This window comes from Geotrypetes seraphini, chromosome 3 (genome assembly GCF_902459505.1).
Source record: "Geotrypetes seraphini chromosome 3, aGeoSer1.1, whole genome shotgun sequence".
Lineage (NCBI taxonomy): Eukaryota > Metazoa > Chordata > Amphibia > Gymnophiona > Dermophiidae > Geotrypetes > Geotrypetes seraphini.
Genome location: NC_047086.1, coordinates 341694092 through 341709325, shown reverse-complemented (window position 1 = coordinate 341709325; position 15234 = coordinate 341694092). Strand labels below are relative to the sequence as shown.

At 42.0% G+C, this 15234-nt stretch overlaps 1 protein-coding gene across 3 annotated transcripts in view; it reads left to right on the top strand.

The window, feature by feature from the left end:
* Nucleotides 1-14637, top strand: part of ALK (ALK receptor tyrosine kinase) — a 792617-nt gene extending 777980 nt beyond the window's left edge. For all 3 annotated transcript variants that reach the window (XM_033937961.1, XM_033937960.1, XM_033937962.1), the window contains 3 exons: nt 1581-1715; nt 4615-4705; nt 12729-14637. In XM_033937961.1, coding sequence (XP_033793852.1) covers nt 1581-1715; nt 4615-4705; nt 12729-13424 — 922 coding nt within the window. In that variant the 3' untranslated portion in view covers nt 13425-14637. The remainder of the gene's footprint in view (nt 1-1580; nt 1716-4614; nt 4706-12728) is intronic.
* The last annotated feature ends 597 nt before the right edge of the window (nt 14638-15234 follow it).

Sequence of the window (15234 nt, the reverse complement as noted above, 5' to 3'; positions counted from 1 at the left end):
AGGAAGCAAATGCATACAGAATATGACAAGGTCTCTCCAGGAGAAAAAAACATTTCATGCAAGCAGCTTTTGACCAAGTACCCGGAAGCACAGCACCAGCTTCATCGGGTTTACAGATGAAAAGATCTTTACAGTAGCTCCACCGATTAACACACAGAGAGATAGCCTGTACCTGCCTTCAACAACACTGATGTGTGAGGTCAATGCCAAACGCCTACTACCCTCCCCACCCTACGACCCTCCCCACCTTCAGCCAATCAGTCATGGTCTCAGTCACAGCCTCAAAACTCAGATTCACAGATCTGTTCTTCATGAATCCTGGGGTTAAGATCAATGGCGCATACTATCAAGACATCCTTTTGATGCAGAAGCTGTTACCAGCGATCTGTCGCATGTCTGGAGACTACTTTATCTTCCAACAGGACAAAGCCCCAGCACATCGGGCAAAGGACACCATAGAATTGCTACATAGGGAGACCCCAGACTTCATTGGTCCAGACCTCTGGTCTGCAAATTCAACAGACCTAAACCCAGATGACTACCGGATCTAGGAGCTGATACAGGAATGCATCTACCAGACAGCAATATCTGACGTCGAAGAACTTTAACAGCGCCTCATCTCTTTTTGGGCTGAGCTGAAGTAGAGCGTCATTGACAAGTCCATAGATCAGTGGCGGCCAAGGCTGAGGGCATGCCTCAAACATCTGCTTAACTGACACATTACTTTTTGACTTTACATTTTTCTGCAAGATACGCCATAAGACTTTTTGATGTGTTTTTATTCAGTTCACAGTTCATTTTCACAAGGTAGTACTGTGGTGCGATGGGAAATATTTACATTTTACATCAACTTTTTTCAGGACACTGCACTAAATTTCATAAGAATCAGCTGAATACAGTGGAAGATAGAACAAAAAACATTTTTTTGGGGGGGTTAAGTTCACAGTATATATATATATATATATATGATTATTATCACCACTAGGGGTCATCCTAGTGGCTGCATCTAGTCTCAAAAGCAGGCAGAACTGCTCCTTCTCCCACAGCTCTCCCTAAGCCAGGGGTAGGCAATTCCGGTTCTCGAGAGCTGGAGCCAGGTCAGGTTTTCAGGATATCCATAATGAATATGTACGAGATGGATTTGCATGCACTGCCTCCTTGAGATGCAAATCTATCTCATGCATATTTATTGTGGATATCCTGAAAACCTGACCTGGCTCCAGCTCTCGAGGACCGGAATTGCCTACCCCTGCCCTAAGCCAACCCATCTAGTGCAGAACCTCTGATGATCACAATAGAAGAGCTGCTAGTGCTTAAAAAGATATTTTATTACGGAGAGTAGAACTTTTCAACTGAATAGACCCCTGAGGAAGGCATTTTTATTTTGTCGAAACATGGCATTTGTACATTATTTGTTTTTTTTAATCTTGTGGGTCACTTGTGACTGTATACTGTAATTCTTTGTGGATTGTTTTTAAGATTATTGTTTTTTAAATTAATTGAAAAACAAAAGCAAAAACTGAAGTGGTGATGTACAAGATGCCAAGATGGACAATCATTCTTTGTCATCCTGCCTTCAGGTCCTTTGGGGTGCTCCTGTGGGAGATATTCTCTCTTGGGTACATGCCTTACCCCACTAAAAGTAACCAAGAGGTCTTAGAGTTTGTAACGAGTGGAGGAAGGATGGATCCACCCAAGAACTGCCCTGGGCCAGTGTAAGTATGAAAATTTAGTTTTCAGCTCTTGAGCTGCAAAGTGATGTTACTTCTTCCTGAGGCGTCAAACCTCCCCCTGGAAAGTGACAAGAATATAGGATTCAGAATCAGGAGTAGATTTTCAGTGTTATCTAGCTGCCCAGCTATAGAGTTAGGAGACTAAATCTACCGTTTTGAAAAAATGTTGCTGCTGAGCAATTGCTTCATTTTACCAAGTAACTCGATTTCTGGGCTGTTCCGGGGCTTGATCAGGTCAGGAGTACTAGTGACAGAGCAAACTTTAGCTAACATTCAGCTCTAGTCAACTAAGGGCTCCTTTTACGAAGCCGCATTAGCGGTTTAACGCGCGTAATAGCGCGCGCTAACAGCTACCGCCTCCTCTTGGGCAGGCGGTAGTTTTTCAGCTACCACGGGGGTTAGCGTGTGATAAAAAGTCACATGCGATAAAGCTGCTAACGCGGCTTTGTAAAAGGAGCCCTAAGTTATCCCTGAGCACAATGATAACAGACTTTAAGTTTAAGAGGATAAAAATATTTGCCCAAGTTTATTTTATTTATTATAAATCTTATATTAGAGTCATCTATTCCTTTATCATATGAAGCCATTATTTGTGGTACGTTGTTACAGGTAAAGCCTGTGTTAGATAAATACAAAAGCCGTCTTTTATTTATCCTGACAACAATAACTATTCAAATGATCGCGAGAAACTGGAAATGTCATGACAGACTTAATTGCACATTCTGGTGGACAAGTGTGTGTAACACATACAAATATGAAAGAATGAATGCGGAATGCTTGGGTTTTAGAAATGCATTTAATAAAATATGGAGCCCGTTGACTGCATTTGTTAATACGCAATAATAGTAATGAATTTTTCTTTCTTAGATTTCCTTACACATCCAGGGGAGGGGGAAGGAGAGGGAAGGATATTTTGAGGAGTTAATTATTTGAGTATACTGCTATATAAATAATATGATTTAATGTATTCATAATTGAGAGGGGGTGGGGGAAATGGTTGTTTTTGCAATTCTATTTGTGTATTGTGGTGCATTTTATGTAATCTTCTAATGTTATATTATTTGTAATGCACTGTTAAAGTTTGAAAAACAATAAAGAATTCATTAAAAATTGGTATACTGTCTACACCTAGACGGTGTCCAATAAAACATGCATAGTAAATTAAAACAATAAACACTGTATCTGTGCCGCTTTCTACCTCCAAGTCTGCATAAGCCTCACACAAATGCTGCTACAAATAAATGAGTCTTCAACAATTGTTTGCATCGAACCCTATCGACACACATCCTGGCCCAGTAGTGAAATCCATAGTATAACCCCTGTGCTACACGGTTCATAGACAACGGCGCGAAAGACAAAAGCGCGCGCCGACAATTGAGCGCAGCGCTGAGGCGCGCGCCGCACAAAATTACAGTTTTTAGGGGCTCCGACGGGGGGGGTTTTGTTGGGGAACCCCCCCCACTTTACTTAATAGACATCGCGCCGCGTTGTGGGGGCGTTGTGGGAGGTTGTAACCCTCCACATTTTACTGTAAACTGAACTTTTTCCCTAAAAACAGGGAAAAAGTTAAGTTTTCAGTAAAATGTGGGGGGTTACAACCCCCCACAACGCCCCCACAACGCGGCGCGATGTCTATTAAGTAAAGTGGGGGGGGTTCCCCCCCCCACACCCCTGTTGGAGCCCTAAAAACAGTAATTTAGAGCGGCGTGCGCCTCCGCACTGCGCTCAATTGTCTGGGCGCGCCTTTGTCGCGGCGCGCTTTTGACCTGACACCGTGCTACACAGAGTAGCTGCTCTAGTTTCTGCATATCTTAGGCTTACATTACACTTCATTACCCTCTTAAAATATAGATAGCTAGCTAAGTGTTGGAAATTTGACAACCACTCACTAGTCATCTGTTTTCCTCCCGGTATTCAGCGTTATTAAACTAGTCAGCAATGGCCACTGATTCGTAAATGGCCTTTAACCGACTATCTGCAATTATTCAGCATGAGATAACAGGTTATCTCTGCTGAATATTCGCAGTTAGCACATGGCGGCTGACCAGATATATCGCATGATATAGCCAGTTAGCATCAATATTCAGTCCTGGGTTTAGCGGTTACATAGGACCGCATCAGTAACATTCCTATCTTTAACTGCTAGGAGCTTAACCAGTTCGCGCTGAGTACCGGCTTAACTGGTTAAGTTCTGGCAGCCAAAAATGAACGTGGAAATTCAGTGCCAGTCGCGAGATACGGCACAGCATTGGATTTCTGGGTTCAGCGTTGCCAGTGGGCTTAACCACATTGCCCACCGCCGGCGGAAAATCAGCCCCTTTGTGTTTTGGAAATCCTTCTAAAGTTAGCTGGTCATAACACAGCCCAGCTAATTTGACATTGTAAATTCATGAAGGTCACTATTAAGAAGTACTTATGTGGTGAACACTGGGTACTTCTTACTAAGGACCTTCCGCTTTGCCTTCTGTAGAATGCAGTTTTTATCACTATAGGGCCAAAATTTATGCAGCCGGCAGGGTGCTCCCTTATAGCAATATAAGTTATACAGAGAGTTGTGAAATTAAGCCATTTGCCATCTAACTTATATGGCTAACTCTGGCTAAAGATAGGAGGTATAGCTGTCCATTTAAACTTACATGTATGTATTCAGCTGACCACATTATGTATTTCAGTCTGCTGAATATATGCATAACTTTAAACAAATAACTTATTCACTATTGAATATCGACAATAGAATTTTTAAATGGAAAAAACCAAATCTGCATTAATTTGATGTTATAAATTTTGGTTTTCACAGTTTCTCCTCTTTAGTTATGAAAAGGAAATCAGGTGTACTGGGTAAACAATTTATTGAACTACATCTGTCACTGTTTGATTTTAGGTACCGTATCATGACCCAGTGCTGGCAGCACCAGCCAGAGGACAGACCTCATTTTGCCATTATACTGGAGCGGCTTGAGTATTGCACTCAGGTATAGTACTCACATACTGAATTATTATATTCTAATCTCAGAGTGTGATCATATCCAAAGCTGCCAAGGAAGCAAAGCAAGCAGACAAAGTGGTGGCCAGATCCAAAGAAATGCCAAGGGAAAAAGGTGATAATTAGGACCGCCTTTCAATAAAATTTTTTAATCACAGTTAATCTTGCTATTAGACCCTGCCGCCCCCTAGGTCCAACATTGCTCGCTCTCTCTGCGCCCCTTCCCCCTCCCCCCAGGTACAACATCACTCTCTCTCTCTCTCTCTCTCTCTGCTCCCTTGCTCTCTCCCTGGGTCCAACATCACGCTATCTCTGTTTCCCTACTCCCCTGCCCCAGGTCCAGCAATCTGCACTTTCTGCTCCAAACTGTGTGCACCCTTGCCCCCTCTGTACCTTCCAAGCAGCATCTATACATTACCTGCTTCAGATGCTCCCTCTGGCCCTTCCTGCCCCTCTCTGATGCAATTTCCTGTTTCTTCAGAGGCAGGCAGGCAGGATTGGTCAGAGGGGAACCTCTGTATTAGGTAGTATATATAAATGGTGCTGTGCTGCCCTTGCTGTCTAAGGAACTTGAAAGGCACGGGGGAGCCAGTGAGGGAGGGAAGAGCAAGATAATATTGATTAATTTTATTAGTTGTGATTTATTCTTTTAATTGTGACTAACAAATGACACGTTAATCACAGCCTTAACCATGGTTAGCTTGCAGCCCTACCAGTGGCGTACCTAGCACACCCGGGGCCCATCATTTTTTGGCACCTCCCCTCTTCTATATGAAAAACATGATTTTTAGTAATAATCCACATATCGCACAACAAGAGTGTATCTAGGAAAAGGCAGCACTGTAAAATTAAACAAGCCAAACTAATACAGATTGATCCTACACAGTCAGTGCTAACAGAGAAACATGTCTTTCATATACACAGAACACAGAAAATACCTTTGCCTAGTATGGAATATGTGTTCACAAGCTTACCCCCCCCCCCCATATTACTAACTGTAGTGCGTTTTTTAGCACTGGCCACGGCGATAACAGCTTCAATGCTCATAGAATTCCTGTGAGCGTTGGAGTTGCTACTGCCGCAGCTGGCACTAAAAACCGCGCTACACTTTTGTAAAAGGGGGGGGGGGGGTGATAAAATAGAAATATGTTAAGACAAAAGTAAAAGTGAACCACCAAGAAGCTGGACTCTGCAAATAATGCAACACCACAGAAACAGTGATGCATGTCCCCTAATATTATTCAAAATATAAAGATACCAGATGTAAATTTGAAAAAACAGAGAAATGGCAATCATCACTACAAATTAACAAATAACAACCCCCCCCCCCCCCTTTTTATGAAGCCGCATTAAAGTTTTTTAGTGCAGGCCACAGCGGTAAAAGCTCCGATGCTCTTATGAATTCTTTGAGCTTCGGAGCTTTTACCACCATGGCTGGCAATAAAAAACCTTAATGTGGCTTTATAACCTACCCCCTTTATGAAGCCACTTTAGGCTTTTTTATCGCTGGCCGTGGTAGTAAAAGCTCCAGCACTTATGAGCATTAGAGCTAATATCATCGTGGCTGGTGATAAAAAAGCCTAATGCGGCTTCATAAAAGAGGGTCAAAGTTGGGGGGGGGAATAAAGTAAAAATAGAAAATAAGATAATACCATTTTATTGGACTAATACATTTTTCAATTAGCTTTCAGAGGCCAATACCTCTTTTCTCAGGTCAGTAAAGTGTACTGCTGTTACGATATCTTGACCTGAGGAAGGGGGTTTTGGTCTCTGAATTAGTGAAAAATGTATTACAATTAGTCCAATAAAAGGACCTTATTTCCATTTTCTATTTATGTATAAATATTTATAAACACAGCTACAATACAACTTTAACCTAAAGCAAAAAAATTAATAGAAATTTTTTTTCTACCTTTGTTGTCTCTGGTTTCTGCTTTTCTCATCTTCTCATCGCTCTCTTCCTTCCATCCACTTTCTGCCCTCTCTCTGCCCTTTCTGTATGGCATCTTCTCTCCTTCTATGCCCTTTCCTGAAACTGTCAGCCTCCCCCATCCATCTTCTTCCCTTCCCTCCGCTCCTCCAATGGTCTGACATCTCTCTCCTCTCTGTCCCTCACCCTCAACCCCATCATCTGGCATTTTACTCTCTCCTCTCCCTTCTCTTTGCTTCCCTTGTCTTCCTTTTCAGTTTATTTTCTGTATGTGTCTAGATTAGATTCTTACTATCCAGTCCTCAATTTCCCTTTTCAATGTGTCTACCTACAGCTTGTCACCTCATTCTCTCACCCCCTCCAGTATTTCATTAATTCTATCTTCTTCCCCCATCCAGAATGTGCCCTTTTTTATTTATCCCCTCCTTCCATCATGTTCCCTTTCTCTACCCCTTCCATCCAGCATCTTCTCCTCCCTCTCTCCACTTCCATTCAGTGTCTGCTCCTCACTTTCTTTCTGCTTCTGATCCCCTCTTTCTCTCTCTTCTCCCTTCTTCCATCCAGCATAAGCTCCCCCTCTCCTCTCCCAACTAACATCCAGTATGCCCTTTCTCTCTTTCCATCCACCCCAATTCCATCAGCATCTGCCCCCTTTCTCTCCCTCCACTACCCTTCCATACCAGTCTTCTTCTCCCTTCTCTCACCCTCCACCCCAATGCCATTGAGTATCTTGTCCCCTCACCTTCCCACTACTGCTGTATGCTTCTTGAACCAGCAGCAGCAGCTATAAACTTAAATGCATTTATCGCAGGACCTTGCTGCATCTCCCCACGGCTGCCTTTTCTGCTCCTGAACAAGGAAATAGCATTGTTTGGGGTGGACCAGCAGCCACAGGGAGGTGCAGGAAGGTTCCGCGATGACTGAATTTAAAGTTTACTGTCACTGCTGCTGGAAAGCAGCAGCAACAGAGAAGGGAGGGAGGTTCCAAATCCGGTGCACTGGCTATGCACCCCCATAGAGCGTGCACCGAAGGTGGACTGCCCCCCTCCCCCCTTGGTACATCAGTGAGCCCTACTGATAATACCCTCTGTATCTCATCTGAAGCACTCTATCCACCTTTGAAAGGCAGGACAGCAGCAGTCCATAGAAAGACGACAGCAATCAGTAGTATCTGTATCTGTATAGATGCACTTAAATAAATTAAAGTCTGTTTATCCTGGAAAGAGCTGGAAATGGGGAATATGATGGAGATAGTAACTATGGCAAATCTAACCTGTAAACTGTCCATATGTGTCAAATTAGGATAAAACTTGTACTGTAAGGATAACTATGGCAAATCATAACTGGTAAACTGTGTAATGTATATTAATATCAGACCCCTAATATGTGCCAAGTTAGGATAAAAACCTGTATTGTAATCTTGTACTGAAATTATGTATGTTTAACCTGTAACCTTCTGAGCTCTCTGGAGACAACGGGACAGAAAATGAATTAAATAAATAAATGCATTCATAGTGCACAAGAAATAAAGATTTTTTAGGGAAAATGAAGCTCCAGTCTCCACAGCCACAGAAAGACAGCCCGGCTTCATATTACGAAGAGTAACTATTTTTTCACAGGAAGTGTGGTGAATGTATGGATTAGCATCCCAGTTGAGATGGTGGAGGCAGAAACGGTAACGGAACTGAGGAAACGCAGTTGTGTGAAGAAGTGAGGAGTGTGTGGCGCGGTGTTTGAAGCTACAGCCTCAGCACCCTGGGGTTGTGGGTTCAAATCCCGCACTGCTCCTTGTGACCCTGGGCAAGTCACTTAATCCTCCATAGCCCCAGCCCCAGGATAGATTGTGAGCCCACCCGGAACAGACAGGGAAAATGCTTGAGTACCTGATTGTAAAAACCGCTTAGATAATGCACATCAAGCAGCTCTATGGGGTAAAGACCTAGAACAACTCCTATCGCCCACCACTTACGAGGTATTCAGGAAACGCCTCAAAACTCACCTGTTCCTGAAATACCTAGACAGTTGACCCGTTCCTCTCTTTCCACTCTTTAACGGTTCTTTTGCCCTTTCCCCCTATTGTTCCCCCTTCCCTTAAGTTCTCTCAACTTGTACTTCACTAATCTTTTGTAAACCGCATAGAACTTAACGGAACTGCGGTATATAAACTGTTATTATTATTATTATTTTTATTATTATAGCCTTGATAGGCAGTATATAAAATCCTAATAAATTTGAAAGCCAGAGAATGGTTGAGGCCAGAAGCATTACATTAGAAAATAAACTAAGCAGCCTAGACATGCTTTATGGATCTTATCTGTCATTAGTTTCTATCACGAGCTGATATAGTAAATTATTTAACGCAGTAGGAGAGTCTTAAACCCTGTTAAATAGTGCTGGCCAGCTGGTTTTCAGAAACTACTAAGTAGTAAATTTAAAACAAACCAGAGAAAATACAAGGGTAGATCAAAAAGTAAGGGCAAAATGCTTGTACATTTAACGGCATTAATAGAAGAAACTGGGCCATTCAGACATATCACTTTTCCACATAGTCCCCCATATGAGAGGAGTCACATGTTGTATTATTCAACTAACTTCTGCATTCCTGCAGAGAAGAAGTTTTTCGGCTGCTCCCGAAACCAGGTGAGCACTGGTTCCTTTACTTCATCATGCTTTGTCTTATGCTGTCCAGTCACAGTGATGCACCCACGTCTCGTCACCGGTGACAGTTTTCTCCAGAATACTCGGATCTTCTTCGTACCGTCTCAGGAACTGAGTCGCAACCTCCACGCGCTATTGCTTCTGCAGATCAGTAAGCTGTGTGGGAACCCATCGTACGCAGACTTTCCTGTATCCCAAATCATCATGCATTATGGCAAATGCAGATCCATAGCTGATATCCAAATTTACGGCCAACCGACACACCGTTATGTGTCGGTGTTCTCTAATCAAGGCATCAACCCTGTCAATGTGCTCTTGTGCGCGCGATGTTGATGGGCAACCAGAATGACTTTCGTCATTTGCACTTGCCCGTCCCACTTTAAACTTTTTTACCCACTCATAAACCTTCCCTTGATTCATGGTTCTATGTCCATATTGAGTCAATATCCGATGGTGAATTTCCATAGGTTTCACTCCATCTGCCCAAAGACAGCATACTACACATTGGTCTTCAATGGTGCAATCTTGCAATGGAGTGTCCATGTTTCTGACCTCATGGCTGCCACATGACTAAAGACCGAGGGCTGCACTGTGTGTGGACGAACTATCCAACAGACAATGTACAAGTACATATGTTGCATTTTACTAGCTCTCTTACGGTTATTGCATAATTTAACAATTGCCTTTAATTTTTGATTTGCCCTTGTATTTTTTCACTCAACATGTAATTAAATACTAGAGTTCATTGCCAAAGACTGTGGTAAAAGCAATTAGCTCAGCAGGGTTTAAGAAAGGTTTGGATAATTTCCTAAAAGAAAAGTCCATAAGCCATTATTAAGATGGACTTGGGAAAATGCACTGCTTATTTCTAGGATAAGCAGCATAAAATCTGTTTGGGATCATGCCAAGTATTTGTGACCTGGATTGGCTCTTGTTGGAAACAGGATGCTGGGATTGACAGTCTGTCCCAGTATGGCAGCTCTTATGTTCAGCGGTATGTAACTAGACAGTGCCACTGAAAATCCAGGGAGACATTACAACACTATCTGGTTAGTGCCAGGGTTTTTCGTGGCAGAGTCTAAGCAGAGCCAACTACAAAACATTCAGGAAAGAACTGAAAACTATACTTTTCAAAAAACTGGTGAAATGAGCTAACTAAAACCTTATAAACTCTCTTCCAGATCCCATCGCTTATGCTAGTCTTCAATTCGTGTAAGCTCACTCTATCTATCAACTCTGTAAGCTCCCTGGGAATGCCCAGGCCAACTCTTTTTGTAAACCGCCTAGAACTGAAAGGGATTGGCGGGATAGAAAACACTAATGTAATGTATAGAAATGAGAAGTAATAGTACTAGTAGTAATAGTTATTGGCCGACACCTGTTAAATATTCCCCCTTCAAGTCAATTGAGGCACTGTCTCATCTCTCACCCTAAACACTCCTACTCCCCCCACCCCTGGCTTTCTCTCTCTGTTCCCTCCCTCCAGGCTCTCTCTTTCCCTCTGTTTCCGTTCCCCCAAGGCATCACCATTAGCTTTCCCCTTCCCTTCTCCCGCATCCCATGGCTCTTCGGTGGCAACTCCGGCTCACTAGAAATATTTTCAGCACCCAAGCACGTCAGATATGTGTAGATTATGGAGCACATTCTCTTTTACCTCTGATAAGTCAGGCTACAGAGTAGCTGAATGGTAAACGTATGAGACATTTACTTAGATTTGCTTCAGCTTTAAATATGAGTGAAGATAAAATGCATATGTAGTGATTATCCTAAGGCATGATCTTGTGAAGCTGAATTTGAGACACCTGAGGTATTATACGAACGTATTTGTGATTCATTCAATGTATGAAATGAATGTTTTGGAACTGTGCACAAATACACTGCATCACAGGACAGATAACATTGGCAGGGTCTACAGACATATTTAATCCTGTTTTTTCTTCTTTCCTTGATCATTTAAATGCAAACTACCATGAGTAATCCTTCGCTCTAAAGCAAATCTCATTTAGCCCCCAAAAAATATGTGCTGACTGATAATGTAACTAATAATAAACTCCAAAACAAATCCAGCGTTCGGAAATTCAGGGCAAGATTTTTCTCCTGCAGATTCTTGAAGCATTTTGTAATTTGTTGGCATGCAATGTTTGTTAATTTTTCAGAGAACGCTATATACTGTAATTGTCATTATTACAAAAATCAACAGGAAAGTCTGGAATGCTTAATATTTAGTTTTAGTTTTGGTGATTATTCACAATTAAAGCATAACAAATCATTTTAATGGTTCTGAAAGCCAACGGGTTCCATTAAGCTCATATCTCTACTGTCCCTTTATAGACTGAAAAGTCTAAAAATCATGTAGGAGCCTGCAAACAGCAGCATTATCTAGGTTTTTTTTCAGAGGGGAGATTGGGAGGGGTTGAGGGGAAGAGAGAGGGTTGCTCTAAAAGGGGATCGAACTCTCATATGAGGAAAGGCTTAAGAGGTTAGGGCTCTTCAGCTTGGAGAAAAGGCAGCTGATGGCAGATATGATTGAGGTCTACAAATTTATGAGTAGAATGTTGTTGATGTTAGGTGCGAGTCCTAGCGACTTGATGAATTAAAAAGAAATTGGTTTTGTGCTAGTCCGGAAAGGTCCTCCAGCGTCATCCCCATGGTTGTTTTCAACGTGTCCAGCCGTCTGAGTAGAATAGAATGGGTAAAATGAATCGTTTGTACTATTTGAAAGAATAAAGGCTAGAGGATACTCCATGATGGTCTTACCATTACAACAAATAGGAATAAATATTTTTCACTCAACAAATCACAAAATATTTTTCACTCAACAAATGGTAAAAGCAGTTAGTGTATCTGGATTAAAAAAAAGGTTTGAACAAGTTTCCTGGAAGAAAAGTCCATAGTCTGCTATTAAGGTAGACATGGAGAAGGCCATCTGTAGCATAAAATCTTGCTACATTTTGGCATTCTGCCAGGTACTTGTGATCTGGATTGGCCACTGTTAGAAGAAGGATAAAGGGCTAGGTGGACCTTCCAACTGATCCAGCAGTTAAGGTCTGTTTAACTTTTGGAAAGCCAAGTTTCTTAGGGTCAAAGGAACAAACATGCTGTCTCCAGCTAACCTGGAAGCCTCTCCTCTGCCACAGAGGCTTCCAGGTTAGCAGCAGGTAGTAAGTGGGAATTGTTGCAGATACCATGACCCGATGAAGCTGGCACCATTGCCGAAGGGGAATTCTACACGACTGTGCAAGTCTGTGGAAATTCAGCATTGTGCACAGAATTCCACCAGGAGTAATTCATTGAAACTAGGAATTAGTGTGAATGGACTAACCACCTAATAACTGCATGTGTGCATGCTTAACTTGCAAGTAGATAATCAGGTTTTATGGTACTAGCAGAATTTGAAAATATGTATTGATTCATTATCTTTCAGGACCCAGATGTAATCAACTCAGCTCTGCCTATAGACTATGGTCCTTCAGTAGAAGATAAAGAAAAAGTTCCCATGCGCCCGGAATACCCTAATGGAATTCCACCACTGTTAGTCATGCCTGATCAAAAAACCAAGACCAGAGGACAGTCCTTAACATCTCCACCTGCTTTACCATCTCCCAATCATGAAGAAGAACTTCCAGTGAAAGCTACAGCAACTGACCATCTGTCAGATACAAGCACTGGGTCAGTGGAGGAAAGGGGACATTTGAACTTGGCATACACTCAGTCAGACCCCCACAGCGAGCCCCACAAAAGTACAAGAAACAAGCCCACCAATCTCTGGAATCCGACCTATGGATCCTGGTTTGCAGAGAGACCAACTGTAAAGCACGATTCTCTGCTCGAGAAACCTCAGCCTGAGGAAGAGGCTCTGGAAAATGGGGCTAAGTGTAGTGTTCAGCAGGCTGTGACTGCCAGTCTGCCGGGGTCCTCTCTACTATTAGAGCCATCGTCACTGACTTCAAATGTTCAGGAAGTGCCTCTGTTCAAGCTCCGCCGCTTCCCTTGCGGGAACATCAATTATGGCTATCAGCAGAGAGGGTTACCTTTAGATCCTTCTGTTCCATCTTGTTCGAATGATTATCAAGACTATGTTCTTAGAATTAAGGGCAATGTAACCCCGCAGGACCCATAAAGCCTGCATTGCTCTTAATTTGATCTTTGGGAACAGAACTCTTCTCTGCTGAAGACTATGCCAGTATTAGAAAGGAAACCAAACAAAGCTAACTTTTTCATTATGTGCCAACGTGCTCTGAAATGACACATTTTTAAGTTGTATGTTTAAGCAGGTTAACTAGTCCTGGGGATTGTGAACATCTGTCATTTGAGTGCCCACACATGTAAGCTTTGTTTCCAGGAGAACCAAAACAAATATTCATGAGATTTTGTTTGCATAAGTCATGCTTAAATTTACATTTTTGGCTGTCCCAAGAACCAATAAATGGCAGAAGGGCTTGAAGCCCAGAGTTCACTATCCTTGAACTAGTTCACTAGCATCGGTGTCGGAACTTCTAATTGCAAGGCCCTGCGTTGCTCATACCCCTCTGCATGGGCTCTGTCCACTTTTGTGCGCTTCTTTTCAATTGTGAGCTCAGCTTAAGTGCAAAGTCAGAAGCTGTTCATGCAGCTTTCCACATTTAGGTCACAAGTGAATTGTGTACTGAAGCAGGCCTGATCCCAAACAGATCAGTAAGTTGTGTATGAAGATTTTGAAAAAAGGAAAATTGGAGGAGTAAAGAACTGTATTCATTCCTCTTGTTACAGCATTAGAAAAAGTAACAAAGTACAGTTAGTGAAAGACCAAAGAGATGTCATCATGCCCTTGGAGAAGCCAACGAATTCCTTCCTGAAGGTTACCAGCTAACCAGAAAGAGATGGCACATAAAATAGTTTTGCCCTTTTAAACTATCACTTGAAAACACTCTAAAATGAATAATACTTAGGTATTTGGGTATCCCCCCACCCTATCATACCTACACTCAAAAAAGTAGGACAAATCAGGAAGCATCATTCCCATGTTAACATTTCATCAAGCGTATATTATAATCCTTTATATTAAATCTGTAAAGCCCCAGAGCACTAAAATAATGCACATCAGTCTGCACTGGCGCAATTATGATTGCCTGAGATTAAACTGATATAATCCCCTTTCTAAAATTGGGATGGACAAGAGGGCACATCTGAGAGCTCTTAGGTCATTATGCAATCCATAGGACTCCAGGGTTTGGGAAGAGCGGAGGAGTGGCTTTAAAGGCCTTAGGGATACGGACATTTTTATGTGGCTTTTAAAAAACGCCAATAGAAAATCCAACGAAACTGCAGTAATATGTCAAACAGCAAGCAGCAAAGAAAACAGCAGAGATGATGCACAAGATACCAAGTCTTTAATCAGTAAACAGTTTGTATACGAAATATATGGTCCAATTGGGTTATACACCAGGACCCGACACAGTCCGTGTTTCAAAGAAACACTCCTTCAGGGGTCCTAGGGCTATAAAAACCACATTCTGGGGAACCATATGGTATGAAAAAAAGGCGATTTAGTAGACTAACAAGTCAGGTTAGCTCCTCCGCAGTACAATATAAAATGTGGTTTTTAATATCCCTAGGACCCCTGAGGAAGGAGTGTTTCTTCGAAACACGGACCATGTCGGGTCCCAGTGTATAACCCAATTGGACCATATATTTCGGATACAAACTGTTTACTGATTAAAGATTTGGTAGCTTGTGCATCATCTCTTGCAGTTTTCTTTGTTGTTTTAAAAAACACCAAACCAGATTGTGTTCTCTAAAAATAATCTGATTGATATTCAGCTGGCACGATGTTTAGTGCCACTGTCTGTGTGGGTAGTGTGGAGATAATGCCAGTATTATTTGTTTTTTTTAATAGTTTTTTTTTTTATTGATAAAGAAACAAAATTGTTATGGCTGTATTACAGTTTAGG